This window comes from Macrobrachium nipponense, chromosome 2 (genome assembly GCF_015104395.2).
Source record: "Macrobrachium nipponense isolate FS-2020 chromosome 2, ASM1510439v2, whole genome shotgun sequence".
NCBI classification, from domain to species: Eukaryota; Metazoa; Arthropoda; class Malacostraca; order Decapoda; family Palaemonidae; genus Macrobrachium; species Macrobrachium nipponense.
The window spans coordinates 82,225,778-82,250,837 of NC_087201.1; the positions used below are offsets into that span (position 1 = coordinate 82,225,778).

Sequence of the window (25,060 nt, forward strand, 5' to 3'; positions counted from 1 at the left end):
TAAATGCTTTGAACAAAGGATGTTCATTGATCAGTATTTTCTGTCATACATTAAAGAGGTCATGTTCAAAAGCTTTTGTCAGAAAAACTATTTCATGAAAAAATTAAATGCTATGATTGAGTATAATAATAATAATAATAATAATAATAATAATAATAATAATAATAATAATGATAATATGTTTCGTTTTGCATGTCTATGATTTCTAGCAAATATTTATTTTTGTGTAACTCCAAAAGCAAAACGCCGTTAGTATCATCACCTCCATCATCATCATGTTATGAGCTACTGTGGAATTGCCGTAAGACACACAGAGAGAAGGAGAGAGAGACTAGTTCCATGGACAGAAGATGGGCAGACTTGATCAAAGGATGATGCTAGTATCGGCTGGTGGAGACGGGGACAGAGAGGAGAGAGCAGGTGGCTACGATGGCATGTGGTTGCAAAAGGGATTATGAAGAAATATTGCGAGGTTATGATGCTTTGGAATCTTTGGGATTCGATAGCTGTTCCTGAGGGGATGCCTGCATCAGATAGTAGAGTTTGGGGGTGGAGAGGGAGGAGGGGGGGTTATGGTGGAGGAATAAGGGAGGCGACGACCATTGAGGGTGTTGGCGGTGGTGGTTGGAGGATGCAGTGTTGGTGGACTGGTTTAGCTGGGCATCGGAGTTATGCTGGGGGAAGTAGGGTCATGGGAGCGTTATGTAATTTCGGGATTACGAGTATCATTATGGCGGAGGTTTCACCTTTCTTGAGGTAACGGAGAATAGTTCCCTGATCAGTGTTTTTTTTCTTCTTCTTTTTCGACCATTCTATTGAGCATAGTTTTTTTTGCGTTTTTTGCTTTATTTCATATTACTGGTAGTTTTATTCTTTTCTATTGCGTCTTTAATCGGGATGTAAGTAGGACAAATATAAACGGACGAAAAGGGAAACTGGAAAAAGGATTGTTTCACTTTCTCTCATTTCGGAAAATGATCCGAATTCATCGGTGGCGGTAAAAAAAGAATTTCTTCCGTGTGAGCTTCGTCATGTGACCTCCGTCTGGTTCATTGTATGCAAGAATTAAAGGACTTGGTATTTATTCCTTCTTTCTATATTTTTGTACTTCTTTATGTTACTCTATTTGGAGTTTTAATTACTTACCTCGGCAGTTTTCATAGAGTTAATGATGTCGATTCCCAGTGAATGAATTGTGTTCCTAGTATGTGCCTGTAGCAATGATAAGACTGAATGATACCATTTCACTGTTGCAGAGGTTTTATGTGATATTTAAAAAGAACATTCGAAAATGTCTTTAGCGTTGAAATAAAAGTCCACTAGAAAACGTGGGCTCCTTTTTTGAGTTATCACAAAGTATGGATCCTTTGCTCTCTTTCCATATTGTCCCTGTTCTTTGAAAGACAGAGCGTTTGAATTTTTGTAGAACTTCGCCAAAGATAAAATCTTTACTCGCACGCCCGTTTATCCCCTTAAAGAATTTGACATTGAAAATTAAATGAGAGGTTGGAGTCTCAACTTTCAGTTGCTGTGACAGACGTAGTGTCCTTTAAATATTTCAGGTTTTAAAGTATGCCGTCGGACACACCATTTGAATGTACGGTCCTTATCTGAATTTAAAACATGCAGTTGAATGTTGCAAACTTGCAATCAAAATTGCAAGCTGTCCTCAAATCCATCCTTACGTTAGTGGCAAATATCTGGGTATGGTATTGAAGGCTTCGTCCAATCCAATAAAGAAAAAAAAAAAATGAAAGCCTCACGGTGCGTTGGGATAAAGAGCATCCCTTTCATAAACCGACGTCGGAGATTTGGTCCATCGAGGCCTGACATTCCATCAGTGGACCGCAGTGCGCGGGATGCCAGCCGGGCCTTTTTCGTGTCTTCGAGAAACATGACGCCCGGTGATATGGACATTTTCGTCTTGCGGTTTTTTGCTGGCTTCATCAGGAGGCGTTCTTCGGTTACAGTTGCTTTCATAAGCAAGTCTTGATTTCCTTGAACCCGAGAGTGACTCTGTTGGCGTTCTCTGTGCAGTACTTTTTTTTATTTGTTTTTTGTCTGTTTGCGGTCAGTGCAACATGAACGTAAATAGAGGCTGCTTTTGCCTGGGTTAATTCGATCCGGCTCTGCGGTTATTGTTTGATAGTTACGTTGTTATTGTTCCCCCAGTAGTGACTCTCTACTCTTGCACGTTTATTTATGTATGGTAGAGGTCACCTAAATAGGCGTAGTTATAAATATTCTGTTTATGGTTACTTTCCATTTAATGTTTTTTTTTTGTGCTTCCATTCAGTGCATGTTACTTTTGGCTGATTCGGTTAACTTCTTGTAATTTTGTTGGAATATGTTTGCTTTAGTTCGTGATGTTTATAGATAAAATTTTTCTGACAAAAAGAACATACATAGTGACTTGTTATTTTGTATGTGATGAAAATAATGATGTAATGCGTTCCGTTCTCTTGATACTTCATTGCTGAGATTTATTTTCACTCATTAATATCGTAAATAATGAAAAGATTTCATTGAAATGTAAGATTTTGTTCCGGTGGTTTAAAATGAAAAAAATAATTTTTCAAGGCAATAAGAGAAAAAAACTGTTTTTGTGATGGGATGAGATATTCAAGTAATTAATTGCTTCCTCGCAATGTTGTCACCGCTGATCATTATGAATTAGTTTCCAGAGTGATGTAGTCGAAAAAATAAGGACTTTTTATTTCATCCTAATTGTCTTAATGGTTTAAGAGGGCTTTCAGCTAAATGAGGTAAGGGTGCAATGATTTCGTACGTCCATTGTAAACAATAAATGATTTATTTGAAGTCGATATTCAATTCATCAGTTTAATAATTTGATTGGCGGCGAGTTAATGTAATTTGAAGACAAATGCCTGAAACACACATCTATAAATCGCTCAGCGTTTAAAAAAATAACCTAATTTGATAAGTTCTTAGTATTCATTTTTGTTCCAAGATCATTTAGATAGAAAGAGAATTTAGTATTTGGTGAACCAGAAGTGATCCTTCAACTTGACTATTGCGATAATAATGAGAAATTCAACGTGTATAATTTTTTCTTATTAGCAAAGTTTAATTTTGAGGTGCCTTTGTACAAGGAGGCCCTTTTTATTACTAGTGAGTAACCAAAGATAAAATGTGACGATTTACCTTTTAATGTCATTAGGTGGTTCTAAATTACTTAAAAGAAAATAAAGTTCAAACCACTAAAATTTTGTTTGTTTATAATCATGTAATGCTACATCTTGTTAAATTTTATAAATTTCTTCAATATCACAAGAATCAGGTCCATGTCTAAAGTTAAGAGCAAAAGCATTTTCACCTGACATTCTTTTGCTGACTTTGAAACAAACTGAAACAAAGATAAGATCACTAAATCTCAGGGATTTCCTAATCGCAAGAATTGTCTATCGCGCGAAGCTCCCAAGACTCTCGCTTGCATTTACCCGTTATTAAATTGTTCCCGGAAGAAGCTGTGGTGTCAGATTTTCAGTTGTAGTGAGATGCTCTTAACAACCGTCTTCATTCACTTTCCCTTTCAATGCGAAGTCTGCTTTCAACGTTTCGGCTTTTATCCGGAAAGTGTCTTTGCCTCTCAAGCGAACCCTCTCGAGATGGTGCTCCAAGGATCATTCCTCTCTCTCTCTCTCTCTCTCTCTTGTATTTCTTCTTTTTCCATGTAACTGTATAATTTTCCTTTAATTGTTTAGTTGTATCGTTACGTTACGTCGATCGAGAGAGAGAGAGAGAGCTTTTTTTTTCTTTTTTTTTGCATGTAGTCTTCACCTATCATCTTTTTTAGTTGTCTTCTCCACCTTCATTATTATATACACATCGTTTCATCGTTTTATATTTAGGGATTGCTTTCTTCTTAAATGACCGTTCGACCTTTCTTGTTCCTTAAGAAAAAACACACACGCAGTTTAAATGTTCTTCTCTTTAAAACTTCCCTCTCATACGTTGTATTTCTAGGTGTCATATTCGTAGTTTTTCCTTTACTTATTAATTGCAATCTCTCATTTTGCTTTCATATTCCATTTCCCTCTTGACATTTTAATCTCTTTTCCATTGTACTTATTCGTGGTCTTATTCATCTCCTTTTTTTGACCTTGATACATTTTTCTTTCTCTTTTTATTCTTCTTCCTGGCTGTAATTTTACGCTCTTCACTTCCCACGACTTTTTTTAGACGTCTTTTATTTCTAATTTCTCTTTCCTTACATATTTAACTAAAGTTGTCTGCTCTATTCTCTTTTATATAATGTTACACATGTTTTTATAGCCATCATCTCCTCTCACTTTCTTATTCTGTACTTTCCCTTTTCTCCAGCCTTTTATTTTGGATCTGTATTTTCCCAGTTCGTCCGCACCTTTACCAATCTTATTTTATTTCAGCTTATCGTTTTGGCTTCTAATGTTTCCAGCTCTTCCTCCACATTTTTATTTGTTTTTTGAAGGTTCATTTATTTATTTATTCTTTTAAAATTATATAATTTTAGTTTCGTCATTTCTGACATTCCCATCGTGTCCACTGAATACCGGAACTTTATATTTAACGACTTTTATTTTCGTATTTCTCTCCTATTCACAATTACTCTTCTCTCTCATTTTCTCGGAAAGTTTCCTTCATCTTTGTCCTTTCTCTCCTATTCACAATTACTCTTCTCTCTCATTTTCTCGGAAAGTTTCCTTCATCTTTGTCCTCCATCTCCCTTATCTGATTCCCCTCCTCATACCTACCAGCAACCTGGCCCTTTCCCTCTTTTTTTTTTCTTTTTTTTTTCTTGTTAAACCTCATTTCCCAGGTTCACATCAGAATAGAACGACTAACGCAAGTTCTTACTCCCTTTATTTTATATATTCCCATCTTCTACACTATGTTTTGTTATTCTTTTATTGCTGAATTATGAAAGATTTTCCTCTTTGGAAAAATATTTGAATCTTGTCTCTTTTTAACACCTTCAGTGGTTACTTGGGATATAGAATTAGGTTGTCCCTCTTCAGATTCGACGTAAGTGTGTTGGTAGCCTTGTTGGTTTTTTCCCCCTCTATGTGCTATCGACTTATGTTCCTCACTTCTGTAACCAAATAGTTTTAAACATTTTTTATACATATAGTTTTTTTCTGTTTTCCTGTGATTTCTGGTCTTCACTTGGATTTGGTGCTGCTTTTTTTCATTGACCTTACTTGACCTTTTTTATTTTTATTTTTTTTAATGATATTTTCTTGTGATGTGGAAAATTCATTCTTTTTCTTAATTCGCTGTAATTCGCTTACAGGCACATTTCTTATATGTATAGATGTATTTTATCTTTTGATCATATGACCCTCCTCTCTTTTTTTTTATTTTTTTTTTTTTTTTTATTTTTTTTTTACGAAAAACCAAATTCTGTACACACGTCTTTCAAAGTAATCATCGCATTTTTCATATCTTTTTTTTCTGCTCTTTGACCTTCCTTAGAATGTTTTTTTTATTGTTTTCTGAAAGAAAATATACCTTTTCCCTTTTATGGTTCAAATATCATTGTTTCTCTCGACGTTTGGGTACAATGGGATGCAATGTTTTTGTTATAACTTCTATTGTTTGTGTTATGGGGATGCAGACGAAAATTATTTTTCTTTCTATCAGGGACTTGTTATCATGCAGTATCGTTTGTCCAGGATGCAGAGCTCTCTTTCTCTCTCAGTATATATATATATATATATATATATTATATATATATATATATATATATATATATATACTTTAATTCTGAATCATGGATAACTCTTGTCCAGGAAACTTTCAAAACGCTGTCTGCTTCATGCATTACACTGAATGCTCATTAGCAGCTCATTGAACCCCCAACTTCATTCGCCAACCTAGTTGCTATGATGGACACAGGGACCCAGTTGGCATTAACGGAACAGATCAGAAAGTTTCGCCAGCTACTTTTAACGAAGATTGTTTCCTCATCGTTGCCGTAATTAAGGAAAATTCAAGACTTATGCGCCAGATAACGTGGAGTTGAAAAGCGATGCCTGTATGATTTAAATGTGAATTTTATATAAAACGGAAGTTGCTGTGTTGATATATCTAGACAATCTCTGTTAGTGAATGTAGCACACTGCAAGCTCATTTTTGGGGGGGATTTCTTATCAAGTGTTAATGCTGTATTCAGTAGAAATTATTTTTGACGTAAGGCTTTAGATTGCTGTATCTATTTGTTCATTTACTTTCTACTATTTCTCCCACAGGATCTACAGAGGACGACTGGTTAATGGACATTTATGTGAGTACAAGAAATTGATTCATTTTTGGTTTCTTTACTAATATTAGACATCTGCCTTTCACTTATCACATTTAATTAGCCCCCTCTCCCCGCCCCCTTAAGTCTTCGCTACAAAACCCGTTCTGTTGGTGATATAATAATACATTTTGAGTAGTTTTAGAGTCCTTTAATCAAATTTATGATTTTGATCTTTGTGCAAAAACAGTGTTCCACCGGACAAAATTTCTGTTCTTTTTTGTGGTGGTTGTGGTTGCGTTTATAGTGTGGGAAGCCTTAGTTGTGTGATGGTTACATCACACATCTAACATTCCCCCATAGATGAATGACACCGTCCAAGATATACGGAGGCATTGTCCGATATTGGCATCATAAATCGGCGACCTCAGATTTATGAGTAAACAAAACAAAACCAGAAGCCCCCAGAAACCCAGTGAATATACAACAAGCAAATAGAGAGCTACCGCATGAATCTTTTGAGCCTTTACCGTTTATCTCTTATATTTATAGTGACCTGAGCATTTCATGATACACTCCGTAAATGGCTTCCCTGCGCTCAGTGGGCCTTTATCAGTGACCACTCAAACTTAAGAAAGGCTGATCCTTGATGACGTCACGAGATACGTTTGTGCTTTAGGATGGATGGAGTCCCGAGCTGATCTATGTTCTACTATTTCGTCTTGGCCTGCAGTGTGTGTGTGTGTGTGTGTGTGTAAGTCTCTTTTAATATATACATAAAAGGACAAGAGGACAATGTAAATTAGCTCGAGAGAGAGAGAGAGAGAGAGAGAGAGAGAGAGAGAGAGAGAGAGATCCTTATAGGGCGTCTTTGATTCGCTTTCATAGTGTAGTAAGTTTATCAGTGTAATATTTTTCATTTCATGTTGAGAGAGAGAGAGAGAGAGAGAGAGAGAGAGAGAGAGAGAGAGAGATGTACCGAAAGGAAAAGAGCCATACTGTTAGGTCATTTAACTCAAAGACACCAGCCAGAAAAGCCTGTTTTAATAATTTCATATTTCCCTACTCCGGATTTTAACCCGTTTATCCGCTGTAATATGACGAACTCTTGTCCAGTATTCTACCTTTTCATGTGAAAGCAGATTGTGTATGTGTATGTGTGTTTATAATGGTTAGTCATTTGTTTAAAAAGAAAATTTTTTTAAATTCAAGCTAAGTTTTCATCTTCCAGCCTTAGCCTTGTAGATCATTCCTAGGATTTTGTTCAATTCTACAAGTATCCAAGGTAACAAACTAGCGTAATGGAAGATAGAAACTTCCTAGCAGCGTATTTAATTATAATTAATAATATATTATATTATTATTATTATTATTATTATTATTATTATTATTATTATCAAGAACTCTGGCAACACGACAACCCAAACATTTTTCCGAGAATTACCACAACTAAAATATAAATCGTTCACTCTTCTCGGAATTCACATTCTTATTCCTGATTGATATCAGTGTTTGTCTATGCTAAATAGCAATCCAGAGACATAACATCCGGAACGGCAAATCACAGTTTACTGTCCGAAGAAAGAACGAATGAACGTAGCCAGCCCATGTTTTGAGAACCCCGACGTTGTATTTCACCGCACGAGACTGGGCGTCGGTCAGACACGCCTTCTCTCTCTCTCTCTCTCTCTCTCTCTCTCTCTCTCTCTCGATCCCCAGGGCTCCACAGACTGGTGGCTGAACAATACTGAACAACGCCCAAAAGTTCAAGCCAGAGCAGCAATCATCTTGATGTTCATTAAACATGATATGCCTTCGCCAGTGCTTGATAAAGAATGCAAAGTCTTATTTACGCGGAGGTAGTGACAGGCAGGGTTTTGGTGTTGGTAAGGTAACTGTTAGTTTTATTTGCTTGGGTTTTATCTTTTATGTTATTTTTGTTCGCACCTTATTTGTTCGTGCCATATTTTCTCAAGGTAATATTTCTTTGTAATTTGCTACCTATGTAATAAATACGATGTCACATAGATCTCTTCTGATCAGTTGCCTTGTTTCATTGTGTTTGGTGTAACTTTATTGACAGTTGATTTGTTGTTGTTATTATTATTATTATTAATATTATTATTATTATTATTATTATTATTATTATTATTATTATTATTATTATTACCCTGCATTTTAATGTTTATTTTTATTTTTTCTTATTTCTTTTCTTTTATATAAATGAGTTCCTCTTTTGCAGGAACTCGTACTTTATAGTGATAAATAATATGCAAATAAGATACTTAGTCTCGCAAAGACATAATGGATGATGAGACAATTACAACATCATCTTCAACTGGCGAGTGAATCGTAGTCAGTCTCTTGTTGCTTCTGGTGGCATTTTTCACGATTTTTTCAGACAGCTTCCTTATAAAAGATACTTAGAAGGGCTTGTGATAGATCTTAAGCATCTGACACCTTTCAGTGTCTTGTCTCCAAATTTGCACCTTTCAGCCACTAATAGCTTCATATAATTGAAATCAGGTAATTCAGTTTTCGCATGAAAGAGCCTTAACGAACAAGTGTGTCGTCTAATTTGCACCGGTATAGGATAAGTTATTGCTGCATGTTGCAAAGTTAGGCGGCCTTAAGGCTCTGAAGACGCCGGAGGACACTTCCAGAGATGTCGGTTTGTATTGATCTGAGTAAGTTTCCAGTAGCTCTTCCTCTGCCTTCGTTATCTTACGGTTTCAGAACAACTCGTTCACCTTGAGGCAATTATTCATAAGCCAAGAAACGATCCAGGTTCATTTATTGGAATGTGATTATTAAAATTGATTGGCTGTATGATATTTTTTGTTTTCATCCCAATAATCCGGACTTTACTGCCGAAAGGATATAAAGAAATTTTGCAAAGGCCAATAAGCTGACAACGTCCACCTGGAATTGTATCGTAATTTTGTGGAGTATTATCTTTTTCTTATAATTTCTCTTCGTTAAAAGAAAGAAATAGGTGCATATTCTGGATTAACTTCATGTTGTAAATGTATTTTGAATGAGAGTCTATCATAAGTTATTGAAATCGCTGAATAATTATTACCATCATCCCTGATTATATGTTGATCTCCAGAACCTGTTACTTGTAGTTTTTTATTAGTATTTTTTGTAATAATCAAAAACAGGTTCTCTCCATTTATCTTGGTTCCCTTCTTAAAAAAGATTTGTTATTATTAGGGCTATTACAGAGATTGTATTTGGGTATCATGTCAGGGTATTAGTCGTCATTGCGGGCAGGTTGGATTGCATTACCGTTCAATTTGGTGGTCTTGGTTACATTTAGGTCAAGGAAGGGGATGCCAAGTTCTGTGATGATCATTATTTTTAAACTCAAAGATCTTCCATGGGGTTCATATTTTGTTTTATATATATACGATCATCTACTCAGAGAAAGTCTCTCTCTCTCTCTCTCTCTCTCTAGCTATTTTGCTTAAATATAAATGTCAGATGTCAATTATGAGCATTTTTTCTTGCCTACATTATGTAAGTGTGATGTGACTTTTTCTTAAGTCTCTAAAGTAAGCTTTTGTTTTGAACTTTTTAGGTTGCTTTGAAATTTGAATGTACTTATGTATCACATTTTATTATTGAAATCTGTTGAGTGGACATTAATCTCTGTTGTGCGTATTGTGAAATATTTTCAGTCAGTATTTCGTTACTGTTAATGTTTTAAGTAGATTACGGGCCCGCTCTAAAATGGACTAATTTCTTAATATTCTTACAGTAGGAAGTCTGGTATATATTTCCCGATCAATTTCCATCACAGCTTTTGATATTTGGCGAAGCAGTTTTCATGTTGAGGCTCTTCAACACTTGACTGGGAGTCACGTGTTTTAACCGTTTTATTTCATAACGGCGCTGTTTCGTACTTGTGAGTAAGGAAGGGGTAGACGTGCTGCTGACAAATCTTTTTTTGTAGGTGCATGAAGCAGTTGCGGTGGTAGTGAGTGTTGCGTTGATATTTTCAGTAATGCGAATTAATGGTGAAAGATAAGAAATAGGAACTTCTTTATCTATCATCGTTTCTAGAAACTGGTTTTTAATCTCCGGTTCCTTATGTGATTGAGGCACAACTGAAGATGGAACCTCATTAAAGCGTTATGTAAGAGTCGTTAACCTTCTGACGGCATATGCACTTAGTAGGTGTGTGAGATTTGTATGCAGTCTCCTCCTCGCTTCTTGAGACTTGTACGAAAAAAAAAAAAAAAAAAAAAAAACCGTGAACGGGACTTCTAAAAGTGAGAGGTTGTGAGAATGTAAATCTCTTCGCATCGAGGAATCCGTTCAACATTTCTGCGTAGGAACGGATGGCAAGTTAAAGTGGATGGCGAAACATGATGAGGTGAACCTTAATGTCAAAGGGCTTCTGTTTACCTCGAAAAATTGAGGTGTATAGATAACACGGGGTGATTTGAACCTCACGCTGCGCTTTTTTTTCTTCTTCTCCTTTTTTACATCCAGTGAACGATTGTTTATTCCCTGACAGTTTTTCGAACGGTAGGATGTCGTTCGGCTTATACAAACGAGCAAGGAGTGGAAAACACGCGCATACATACATACATACATTCATTCATAGTACATAGTACATTTTGTTACATACACGCTTGATGGTTTTTTGTCAGCAAATAAAGGTACAAATATCGTTTAATATCCAATTTATTTTACCTTAGGAGTGAATTACACCCATACATACACACACATATATATATATATATATATATATATATATATATATATATCTATATATATCATATATATATTGTTTTTTTATATTATATATATTTACTTTATCAGATACACAGTTTTTCTGTGCATTAATACAGTTATTAACAGGACCTCATTGAAACTGGATGGTATCTAGCGGAGATATTTATTAAAAAAAGTTACAAGCTTTCATGGACTAACAAACCTCATTTTCAAGTATCCGTTAGCCTTGGAGAGCTTGTAACTTTGTGTTAAATAAATAAATTTCTCCGCTAGATACCATCCAGTTTCAAAGCAGTCATAGTTCCCCGTTGGACGAGTGGTTTTCGCGTTCGGCTACCAATTCGGTGGTCCGAAGTTCGGCTCTCTGCTCGACCAACGCGGAATCAGAGGAATTTATTTCTTGTGATATAAATTCATTTTCGATATAATATAGTTCGAATCCCACAATAAGCTGTAGGTCCCGTGGCTAGGTGACCACTTGGTTCCTAGGAGAGCTGTTAATCACCTCAGTGGTCTGGTAAAACTAAGATATAGTTAACTCTTCAATGAGGTCCTGTTAGTAATATCTATGTATATTTTTTTCTTCATTCAGTTCCATGCTCGTAAGATTTAACTGAAATGGACTCACTCGTAATGGAATCTCTTTAATAGTATTGATAAGTGTCGTTTATGCATAGCAGGCGAGAAACCCTTCATTCTAAAGGGTGGTGCTTTATCATGCAAATGTATGCATGCACTTTCGAGCAGTATAATTTCTTCGATACACAGACATTTGGAAAACAGGGCGGAAATGGCATTATCAAGTTTAATCTCAAGTTTTCCTAAACTTGCGATAATAGATTTACTTTCCTGGTCGACGCGTCGCCGGTTTTGGCCAAAGTTTAAATAGAATTTCTTTTGTTTGTTTATTGCGCTTAGGTATAAGCAGTTGTGGTTTTTACTTAAACAATTATGCTTTTGGGGACACAAGTTTACATGGGAATATAAGGAAATTTGTTAAAAAGGATAGCGGCTTCATAAAATAAAGGAAAACAATATCTAGATACGTAGTTCAGAAAGAATCGAGAGAGAGAGAGAGAGAGAGAGAGAGAGAGAGACCAGGAGAGAGAGACGAGAGCGAGAGAGAGATGAGATTAGAGAAGATGAATGACTTTGGAGATGGAGAGAGAGAGAGAGAGAGAGAGAGGTAATTCTTAAAGGAGAGAAGTGGAATTATTGTACATCATGAAATGGGGCAAATATATAAACTATTCCCGATCATGGTAATATATGTAAATATAAATATATATATATATATATATATATATATATATATATATATATATATATATATATATATATATATACACCCGTATATATACATATATACAGTATATCCCGCCTCCGCCATCTTGAACTGCCACTTCTCTCCTTTAAGAATAACATCTCTCTCCTCTCTCTAAAAATTCCCAAAATTTGCTGCTATGTGTTTGCTGTATTCCAATTTTAATGCAGTATTCGTGTTCATGAAACCTTCCCTCGTAAGTTCTGATGAAGGTATGAAGGTTCTTGATGGCATTATAAATTCATCAGTTGTTTCACAATGTAACCGCCATGTTTTCCTCCTGTTACAATTTTCAAACCTTTTACTGCCAATCACCGTTACAGCACTGAATGACTTCATAGTAGGTCCCAGTTCTTGGCCAGTGGCCTAAATTCCATATTCTATTCTATCTACACGAAAATCAATTTTCACTATCTGAAACTAAGGAAATATAGAGTTCGGGGATTTTTTCATATGCTATTATTTGTATATTATGGTCTGGATAACCATGTTCAGATTCAGTTTAAGGAGAATCTATTTATGCCGCACCGACAACAATGTATGTAACATGCTTTAATTCGCACTGATGTATGAATAAACCATATATCAATGGAAATGTTAATTGTAGTTTTGGTTAGTTTAAAAAAAATAACTTTATGACCATGTCAACTGTTATTTCTACAGCGGAGTTGGAAATTTTTTTTTTTTGGCAAAGTTCAGCTATTCAAACTTAGTATTACATTAAAATCTATATCATAGCTCGGAAGTGAACTTGACAAGGACCAGTGAAAGAATATCTCCAAAAGCTCGCTAGAGATGTTAAACAAAATCTATGAAGATACAATTTGTATTTGACATAGAGATTAATAGTTCGTAACTAGCTTTTGCCTTATTACATTGTCTATGTTATTAATGTTTTAATCAAGAACACTGTAGATTTATGATATCTCCCATAATAAAGTGTTATTTAAGCGTATAATCTGTATGGCGGGAACAGAGGATCCATTGTCCGAAAACCAATGCTCATAATTTTGCGAACTTGAAAATGAGACGGTCTATAAATCCAACCAAGTTTACTCGATTAAGTTTCATAGTGTGAATTTTTTTATGTTTCCCAATGTGACTTGTTGTTTGCATAAAACATTTGTGTATATCATAAGAGAGAATATAAATGCAAGGACAAGAATGGTTTCAGATTTTCAGTGTATTAAGAAACGAACAGAGAGTGCCTGCAGCCGTTCAAATAAAGAAATGTTAATGACCATAATTGTGTCCATATTTAACGAGAGAAAACTTTAAGCGAGGGAATAAGATAATGCTCACTGTTTGTCTAATAATGTCCGCGAAAGAGTAATAAATAGCAGAAATTAGTTTCGTGTTCCTTTTTTAATTTATTTCCCCTCATTTTGCAGTCATAAATCTGAACAAAGTCTCTCTCTCTCTCTCTCTCTCTCTCTCTCTCTCTCTCTCTCATATAATTCAGGTGATTATCCGGTCTTTACTTCGCTTAATAGACCGGGGTTCGAGTTACTTAATATCAGTTAACGGCTCGCTGTCCCCACGAACCGTATCGAAAATCCATTAGATTAAAACAAAAATTGCGCAATTAGTTATATCTGAAACGAGGGTTTACTCGACGGATCTTCTAAATTTCTGCTGACTTTTTAAATTTCTGCTGATTTACAGGTTTCTGCTGATTTGTTTGGTTTTTTCCTGACTTTTTAGGTTTCTGCTGATTTACAGGTGTATGCTGACTTTGTTTGGCTTTTTCCTGACTTTTTAGGTTTCTGCTGATTTACAGGTGTATGCTGACTTTGTTTGGATTTTTCCTGACTTTTTAGGTTTCTGCTGACTTTTCAAGTTTCTGCTGACCTTTTACATGTCTTTGTACTGTAAGTTTCTACTGACTTTTTCAAGATTCTACTGACTTTTGAAGTTTCTGGTGACTCAAAATTCTGCTCGCCTTTTAAGATTCTAATGACTCTTGCAAGATTCTGCTGACTCTTAAGTTTCTGATGACTCCTCAAGTTTGTGCTGACTTAAGTTACTGCTGACTCTTTCAAGCTTCTACTGGCTTTCGCCGCATTTTTTCTCCATTCTCTTCTCCTCTTCGAGCCTGGGCTGCCCAAGTGGCTCTTTTAAGTAGTTTGTCCTTCAGCATAAAGAGAATAAGTAAAAAATGCCCCGAAGTTTCTTCGGCGCAATCGAGTTTTCTGTACAGCCACTACAGTGTATGATCCAGGCCATCGAAAATCGATCTATAGAAATCTGTGGTCTTGGTGTAATGCCTTGTGAGCCGCGGCCCATAAACCTTTAACCACGGCCCGGAGGTGGCCTATCTAGATCGTTGCCATAAGCACGGCCTATCTAGATCGTTGCCATAAGCACTATTATGGCTAACTTTAGCCTTAAATGAAATAAAAAATACTAAGGATAGAGGGAAGCAATTTGGTATGTTTGTTGATTGGAGGGTGGATGATCAACATAACAATTTGCAGCCCTCTAGCCTCAGTAGTTTTTAAGATCTGAGGGCGGACAGAAAAAGTGCCGACGGACAGACAAACACGGCGCAATTGTTTTCTTTTACAGAAGGCTAATAATGCGGCCGAATATCCACTAAACTCTGTGAAATATGTTTATACTCCGTTTTTCCAGTATCCTTCGCATGGCTGGCTATGTCAGTCAGTAGCCATAAATTGATTTCTTTAAGATGTAAGGGGTAAAGTCATAACATTTAATAAATACAACTATTTTGTTAAGCAAGAAGATCTTGTTTAATCAAATCTGGTCCATTTATGCTAAAATACCGTGACTAGAAGGAGAAGAAATGATTTATGAACTATAATGAGTTGTGAATCCTGTATAAGATTGTTCGATGGAAGCTGTCCATACTGGATTGTTATAAGTTTTGGATATTTTTTGAAAGCGCATTTGCCTCTTACAATAGAAGGGCAAATTATAAGCCCGTTATTTTCGAAAGGGTATATATTTATTATATGTATCCATATCTTCAAAGATGTTTATTCTAATTTGCACAATATTCCTTTTTAAAGTTTTGAGAATGTCAGCGTCGAGTCATTTTTTTCCTTCCTCTCCCTTGTGCCAAACCCTACTTGTTAACCTTAACATGTCGGTTCTTTTAGCCTTGAGTGAGGAGCTTATAGAGAGCAGAAGAAATCACACACATGAACGTAAAAGCTTTGTATTACTTCATATTTTCTGCCCCTCCTATACACTAACATCAGAATGCAGACGTCTCTCACTTCATCATTTTAAGGTTAAGAAAGACATTGCCAGCATCGCCCCACCCCCCACCCACCCCCCTCCAGTCTCGCATCACGCAATCGTAATAACGATTTCGTGACTCAATTTTGAAGTTTTTATAAGTTGAATGATGCTTCCTGCATTTGGCGGTATACATGAAACGCCGGTACTCGTATGCGGTAGCAGTTGGAGAGAGAGAGAGAGAGAGAGAGAGAGAGAGAGAGAGAGAGAGAGAGAGAGAGAGAGAGAGAGAGAGAGAGAGATTTAGTTTTCATCATATAATTGTCTTGGAACTGAGTAAAGTTAGTTTGGTTACATTTTTTGTCATTTACATTTTTGGAAAAATATTTGGCGTTTCTTTCCAAATTATCTCTAGAGGTCAGTTCCACAAGTGCTTAGAAAATAAGAACTGAGACGTGATTCTAGTATCTTGGATGGGATAGATAAGTGCGTTAATTTGCCACCGCCGTCGACCTTCTCATTTTGAAGTTTAAAAAAGTAAGTTTTTTTTCCTGAAAGCGCTTTTAAGTTTGCTTTTTCTGTTCCATGTTTTTGGAAAGCTGTCTACTGCAAAGCTTGCTTTGGGAATTACAAACAATTAGCATGGCGCCCTTTTTGTTCTTAGTTATTTGAATGAATAATGAAAAGATTACATGTGAAAAAAGTTAATTAATTGTGTAATCGATTCACATAATCTTCGGTCTGTATCTGTCTATCTACTATGTCATATATATATATATATATATATATATATATATATATATATATATATATATATATATATATATATATAGTTATTATTATTATTATTATTATTATTATTATTATTATTATTATTATTATTATTATTATTATTATTCAGAAAATGAACCCCGTTCATACGGAACAAGTCCACAGGGGCCACTGACTTGAAGTGCAAGCTTCCAAAGAATACGGTGTTCGTTTGAAATGAGTAACAAGGTAACAGGAGATACAGAAAGAAGAGATCACTTATTAGAAATGAAAAAAAAGGTAAATTAACAAATTAATAGGTAAATGGATAGGAATTTAAGTAAATTATAAACTATACGGAAATATATAAACTGAAAAAAGACAGGTAGATAAATAGATAGATAGTGTGTGCGTGTGACTTCCAGTGTAAGGGAGTAAATGGTAAACGACATCTTCCGACAAATGCATCGTGACGTAGATCCATTTATGAAGACGACAATCCATCGAGGTTAATTCGAGTCACATCTTGGGGTTACGTGGTGAAATCCTAGTGTCCCCGAGATCACATGCTTCCTTAATTAACCGATCGGGCCGAGACTGTACCTGACTTCGTTACGGAATTCTTTGTCATGGGATTCAGAACGTAATCGTCGTATATGTTAGCAGACCTGTCTTCGATTTTGTTTCTATTTCATTAATTGTATCGTAGTTTTAAAGATTTAGAAATTAATTTAATAATTCATAGCCCGCGTAGGTGGGTAGTGCCTTCAGTGCACCTCAAGCGATGGACTCTAGGTATTACTTAATGTTATTTGCAGAGCCCTTACGGCTCCTAGCTGCAAACCCTTTCATTCTTATTACTTTATCTCCATTCATATTCTCTTTCTTCCATCTTACTTCCCACGTTGTCTTGACACGTGTTTCATAGAGCCTCTGCGAGGTTTTCTTTCTGTTAGTTAGGACGCCTTCGAAACCTTTTGCTCTCAATTTCCCTTTCAGCGCTGAATGACCTCACATGTTCCAGAGCTTGACCTTTGGCTTAGATTTCATATTCCAGTTTCAATAATCCTACAATTAGAAGCTTGTCCACTACTGTAGTTTCGTTTTAAGCAAAAATGTTTTATTATTCAAGATCAATTTATTTTGCGTTCATTCCTATGGGTGCAGAATTTCTTGAACAAACTACAGTAATTAATACTCTCATCACAGCCTTCTTTTATACTTTTACGCTGTTATGCATTCTTATTCTCGTGTCCTTGACCCACAAGCGTACTTCGGTTTTTACTTCAACAAATTAAATAAGATCTTTACCCTGGTTAAACATATGCCTACGAAAACGTTGGAAAAGATCAAATACGAACTATGCAAATATTAACTCTCTCTCTCTCTCTCTCTCTCTCTCTCTCTCACACACACAGCAGACTTGGATTTGATTTTCATTCTTTTATTTTCCATTTTCATACTACAATATTAACTAACGCAAAGGCACCATGAACAAATACAGTCCTTTTATATTTTATTAAGTGTACCATGCCACTTAGCTTTCATTTGTGTAGATTTGATTTTATTCCTTTGCTCTCTTATTTGTTTTTTCCTAACTGGCTTCCCTTTTCCGTGGAAACTCGCCAGCCAGATCATGAATCGTTAGATATATTTCACAAACTTGTACGCACATCGTGCAACGTATACAAACAATAAATGTTCAAATCCTTTAGATTAGCAATTCTTTGATCGTTAAAATATTGTATTCTTTTACAGCATTTCGTGCTGCAAAACGTCACACATGGTTTTAACCTTCTGCTATTTTAGAAGTCTTTTTTTTTTATAGCATTAATAGTATCTAAATGTACTGTATATGGATATGTTATCATTTCCCTTGCTCATTACATGAGCTCAGGCGTTGAAAACACGTATCTGGAATTATTATATATCAATGCCAATAAATATATTTAATGTGACATATCCCGAAAGGCGTTACTACTAGTGGCCGTGCCGTGTTTTATGCTATACATCCATATATGCAAACTTCGTCAAACTTCGTGTGTGTGTCCTAGCGTGAGTTTGTAAGGGTAAACACACGCATATAGTATATATATATTATATATATATATATATATATATATATGATATATATATATATTATATATATATATATATATATATATATATATATTATAAATATGTATATATGTATGTATGTATATATATGTGTGTGTTTATATATATATATATATATATATATATATATATATATATATATATATATATATAAATATATATTGTTATAGTAAGAAAGCAAGTGGTCAGAAAAGGTGTTCCTTTAACAGCTCGTGAGCTTCACATATTAACTGTTAGTCATTCTGTCCTTCACGTCTCAGGCTAAAGAGAGATTTGAGGACAGATAGTTAACTTGTGATAATATGACAATAAAAAGACGAAGAAGGCAGTAATTTTTTTGATAGAGGAAATGACTATGCACAAAACAGAAGTCTAGTTCAGTGGGAGTAAAGTAAATGTTCGAATATTTCTGACTGATTCAGTACAAATTATTTTCTTACCAGTGATAGAACTGACGTTTAAGTGCCCCAGAGTTTTTTTTTTGTAAACAAATTACACGTAGTTGGGATACAGTAAATGAGCTGTAACACCGATGCGGAAAGTTTTCTGCATTCCTTCCCGTTTAAATAATCAGAAAATAGTGGACTGGATGCCATGATGGTAAATAGCATACTTACCTCCGTAATTCTAGTTTACGATAAATGGTTGTTAAGGCCTTGTCGGCAGCGTAAGTTGGGGAGTAGTATTAGTGATAATGAGTAAGCAGGAGAAAATTAATGTTAATGTTATGGGTAATAGTAAAAATCAAAAGTGGTAGTTTATCATACCAAAGGCTTTTTATATTGTTTGGACCAGTAATAATCAGGACTCCAGCAGGGCTTCATTAGCTGTATAGTATTATTTAGTTGGATGGATCATGGCAAGCCTATATCACTTAAATAACATGTATTTTTTCATGTTTATGGAAATGCTGAATTTAATTCTATAGATTAGAATATCCCAATTTCTTTGAATAGCTTTGAAACTGATCATTTATTCTTCCATGCGTCTGACGGATGGTCAGACGTTTATGATCGGGGATAATGACAGGAACAATTATAATGAGGAAAATAAATGGTGATTTTCTTTACGGCTTTAAGCTACGGTTCATTATACACATATATTAAGTGCTGCTACCGTGATAGGGCAGTATATTTTATTTATATGTGCTATCATAGCATTCATGGACAGGCTTGTAATTTGCGGTTAGGGATTTGTGACTTGGCTTCCAGCATGAAAAAGTCACCATTATTATGAAAGGATTTGCTTTTTTTTTTTTTTTTTTTTTTTTTTTGTCGTGTGCGATAGCGTCTATCCGGCATGGCTTTAGAATGTCAGTTTAACGGTCAATGATAGTTTTTAACGTAATGGGACAGAAACGTGCATTACTGGTTTTATATATAATTGAAGTATATTTCTAACTCTTTGATGTTGCGAATTACTTCGAAAAAAAAAAAACGTTCGTGTGACAGCAACTTTTTCTTTTTCGTTTTAGAATTGTCGTCTTGTGGAATAAACATAAATCTATATTGTACTGAAACAATCTTCATAGGCAAGAATCGGCGATACTCGTGTGCAGCGAATGTATAAATAAATGTTTATAGGTCGTACTACAAACATTTTCATAGACAAGTGTTCAAAGATTATCGGTGGCCAAGTGTTAGCAATATAGTCTCAATGCCCTTGCCAGCCAGTATTTGAGTTTTTTTTTTTTTTTTTTTTTTTTTTTTTTTTTTAGGGGAACCGTAACTTGTCCTTGATCTCAACGTCTCACAACACAAGCTTTCATGTCTCGTCAGGCTAATGAGCATTGTTCTAGGAAAAGAAGCCGTTAATCATGATGCTAAGTCTTTAATTTGAGTATTTTGCTTGGGCGTGTAATGTGAACCGCTCTGAACAGAACATTTGACGCAACGGACACTAATGGCTACCACTGGCACCCAATTAATTTAGGTTTGGCGTCGTATCTGGTGTAGCCATAACAGAATTAGTGTTTTGGAACTCGTCATGTATATATATATAATATATATCTATATATATAGATATATATATAGATATAGAGAGAGAGAGAGATGACGAGAGAGTGAGAGAGAGACGAGAGAGAGAGAGAGGAGAGTGGAGAGAGCGAGAGAGAGAGAGAGATTATTTATTGTTTGCAAATATGGAGTAAACCTTTGAACAATCTCTATAAATATATATTTTTTTTGTTTTTTTAAATGAAACTGACGAGCAGCTGAACTGAAATGCAAGGTGGATATGATGGAAAAATGGTTGGGCACTGAAATGGAAAGGATTACGTCGCTTAGCCATCTATGTGAATTTCTCTCTCTTTTTCTTTTTTTAAATTTTCCTGGTAAAGCTGAGATGTATTACCTTCCCATCTGTTCGGTCGTTTTGTTGCATTTATGTGGTTAGTGGTTGAAATGATCGGTCGAGATATATATATATATTATATATATATATATATATATATATATATATATATATATATATACATTTATTATGTGTATATATATCGTATATTATGTGAGTATATATATGTATATTTTTTCTATACATACTATGTATATATATACGTGTATATATATATATATATATATATATATATATATATATAATATATTTATATATATATATATATATATATATATATATATATATATATATATATATATATATTAATATTATGAAAGGTCTTACGTCAAGCTAAGTTAAAGTATCCTTGAATAGAAGCTGATAGGAATTTTGTGTTGAAAGACTTGTCGAGCAAATTTGTTAGCAGTAAATAGTGTGGTGTTCTAAAGGGAATTTTAAGTCGCCTTTGTCAATTTCCCTCGTCATGGATCCTTAAAAATAGGTTTGAAGTGGACTTATATTTACAAACTTTGCTTAATAGGATGTATTGCATATCTGGTGTGATGTAACGCGAGACATATTTAAGAAAAACGAGAAAAAATAGAGTATGGACAGGAAGATAACATCACTCCAGATGGAGACAGGTTGAATCTGAATGTCTCAAGCGTTTATGAACAATGGTATGGAATACAGGCTCTTTTGAGTTCAAGTTGAAGATTTGAAAGCCAAGTAGATAGTAGATAAAAAGGAAGAAAAAATCGTGAATAAGCAAGCTATTTGGATTGATGTTATTATAGATTTAATGCGCGATGGAAATAGGTAATAGGATATGGATGAACATTAAATTTGTAGAGAAAATGTTATCCTACCTTTTCAGAATTGCTTACTTACAAAACATTTGAAGTCGATGTGTTTGAGGACGTATATATATATATATATATATATATATATATATATATATATATATATATATATATATATATATATATATGTATATATATATATACATACATACATGTATATATAATATGTGTGTGTGAGTGAAAGAGTGGGTGCGTGTGTTTATATACACATATTTGTGTATGTAAACCTTCATAAATTTTCAAGCATAAAATTACTCTATCGAATTTGGGCACATTTCGATGTAAGATGCTTCACGGATTTTTTTTTTACTCCGTTTAATGTGCAAATTAAACAAATGTTTCATTTTGTGAATTTCAAACTCTGCTCCAGGCAGTCGTCCTGACCTCGTCCATCACCACTTCCAAATCATTGGCTGCATCTCGAGGCACCTTGTCAGCAGAATCTATAGCGGGGTGTCCTAAACGTCCACTTGGCACTCCCTTGTCGTCTCCATCGGAACATTCTTCGGCGTGCCAGGAATGGCTGTCTTCTTTGCCCCCCCCACCTTTTTTTATTTTTTTTATTCTTGTTTGCTTTTTGTGTTCGTTACTAGACAAGGGAGATTAGGTGTCAAATTCGTTATTGCTCTGGTATGGGGATTTCGTAATGCTAAAAAACTTTCTTCAGCTTATTATCTTTCGATGACACTTACGTTTGAATAAGTTATCGTTTTTATTTGGTTTATTTTCACTATTTATTGTCTTTTGTAATTTTAAGAAGACTTTTCAGTACGAGTTAGTATATATATATATATATATATATATATATATATATATATATATATATATAAAACCACACACATTATACATGTATTATACCATACATTTTATACATATGTATGTATATGTATATTTATATATATTGTACGTTCTTTTAATCGTAAATGTCATCGTTATTCGACAACGGAGTTTCTTGAAATTTTTTTTAGGTACCAGCAGCTTAGATATATGTGTGTCTATATATAATTCATTAATGACAATAAATCACAGCATTTTCGAATTATGTAATTTGTAAGTTAGAATGTATCAAACGAGTGAAAGTTTCTTTTTTATATTCAGTAATGCTATGATAAGTGTGAGTAAGGCTCTCTCTCTCTCTCTCTCTCTCGTCCACAGTGGTTCATGATAACAAGCGGCACTACAAATCCTCCACAGTCTGTCCTTGTCTAGGCTGATTAGAGCCTCTCTCTCTCTCTCTCTCTCCTCTCTCTCTCTCTCTCTCTCTCTCCAGAACTCACCCATTTTCAGTATCCCCAAAACCCTTGTGCCCCTACTTTGCCATCCGCCCTTCCCTAAACCTGTGATTTGATCCAAGTCTTTTTGCACTTATTTCATCCATCGTGTTTTTTATTTCACGTTTTCTTTCGTGATGAACAAGACGAAGTCATATTTGGTCACACTCCTCGCACCCTTCAGTGGGAGAAATGACGTTAATAATTCGTACTTCCTATTCTGTTTCTTTGTAGAAGTCTTGAGAAGTTGAGGAACTGACTGACTTGCTTAGTATTTTATTTTTGTTTATTTATTGATTCTGGCATGAGTTAATTTCTAAATTTGTTTCGTTGTCACCCATCAGGCTCAGAAATAACTTACATTTATTAGTGAAAATTTATCACCATTCTGTTTACATCTATTTAAATCTGGTAACTTTTTTAATTTCCTATATTTTATTTATTTTTTTATCTGATTAGTTCTTTATTTATGTAATTTTGAATTACTGTTCTTATTCGGCTTACTTGATACGAGAGCTATGGAACAAAAGCAAAAGGGACGAGTGGAAATTTGTGGAAGTGAAAGCACACGTAAGAGATGGACAGTGGAATTTCACTGAGGCGCTTTGCGTCTCACGGAGTGTGAGTCATTGATGATGATGATCATTTATTCGTCGGTCGATTAATCATTGATTGACGATTAATTGGCTGCACCTCTTCTATTCAGGATTCCAGTTTTGAAGTTCGACGCAATTTGAACTCATCTGATAGGCAGTTTTCGGAAGATGCATCGAGTGCTCTGTCAGGACGTCCTGTCTCAGATTTCCTTGATGTAAAGTTAAAGACACGGGAAATTAACCTTAAACGTTTAGAGTTTAGTTTAATCTTTATTTTGTTCCTTTAAAAATGCTGCGTACAGAACAGTCAGATCACCCAGGTAATAAGTGAAACGGTAAGATAGTCAGTGGCATTTTAGAATGTGATTGAGCCCATTCGTTTGCCAACGCATGTTACGCTCTTTTTTTTTTTTCTTTCTTTTTTTGCTCTAAATTTCTCACCGGGACTCATAAAAGGTCCGAAGACAAGTTTCCTTTTGGTTCGATGTACTCTCTCTCTCTCTCTCTCTCTCTTCACGTCTCTTCTCTCTCGTCTCTCTTCTCTCTCTCTCTCTCTCTCTCTCTGTTTCATTATTTGCTGCTCTAGGGTTTGGTGGAATTTTTGCTATATTTAGACGTACCCTGAGATTTGTAAATTCTTCCTTCTGTTTATTAAACTTCTTGAATTCTTTGTTCTGTTTTTGGATACGCTTGGTCACTACAAAGCCTGAAGATCCAAGTCCAATGATTTTTTTTATTTTTTTTTTATTGTGATGTCTGGTACCGGGAAACGAACCCAGGCCCCATAATCACAAAGAGGTCACGTTGCCGACCTGACTTTCCCGGTACCGGACATCGCAATTTCTGAAAAAAAATTTCTTTGGACTTCGATCTTCAGGCTTTGTAGTGACAAGCGTATCCAAAAAAAGAGCAAAAAATTCAAGAAGTTAAAAGGGCATTGTGGCTATTACAGTTGCTATATATATATATATATATATATATATATATATATATGATATATATATATATATAGTTGTATATATGTATGTATGTATGTATGTAGTATGTATGTATGTATGTATGTATGTATGTATGTATGTTATGATTATGTGTATGTATGAACGCACGGAAACATTTCTGGGGATAAATGGAGTACGACCACTGCATTATTGTAACGATTGCATTTGCTATAATGCTGGGTCTATAGTTTAACAAGCTTTTGTCATAAAGATGAATTGATATAATGCTCTCTCTCTCTCTCTCTCTCTCTCTCTCTCTCTCTCTCTCTCTCTCTCTCGCAGAAAAAAATCATGTAAGAAATATTGGGAAGAGACTGGGGGAAGTTCAGGAGGAATTTGGAGGTTAGAGAGGGGATGGAGAGATGTGAACTAATTTTAAACTTATCATTCTTCCCTAACGATGTGCTTGTCTTATTTTATGTATTTTTTTCTTTTTTTATGACCATCCATTCTGAGGGTGTGTTCTTTTCCACATCCGTTCTCCCATTCTTTATTATTTAGTTTTCGTTTCGTATTTCATTCCCCTTGATGATTATTGTTTTTCGTATTATTCTTTGGTTGTTTGTTATGTTCCATGTTTTTTCTGATTATCTGTTTGGCTAATAGCGGTTGTAT

At 34.9% G+C, this 25,060-nt stretch overlaps 1 protein-coding gene across 6 annotated transcripts in view; it reads left to right on the forward strand.

Moving 5' to 3' along the window:
* LOC135220723 (interference hedgehog-like) overlaps positions 1-25,060 on the forward strand; it is a 292,308-nt gene that overhangs the window by 152,506 nt on the left and 114,742 nt on the right. For all 6 annotated transcript variants that reach the window (XM_064258154.1, XM_064258155.1, XM_064258151.1 and 3 more), the window contains one exon: positions 6,252-6,286. Coding sequence is in view for 4 of the 6 variants with exons in the window: in XM_064258150.1 (XP_064114220.1) it covers positions 6,252-6,286 (35 nt within the window). In the remaining 2 variants the exon portion in view is untranslated. The remainder of the gene's footprint in view (positions 1-6,251; positions 6,287-25,060) is intronic.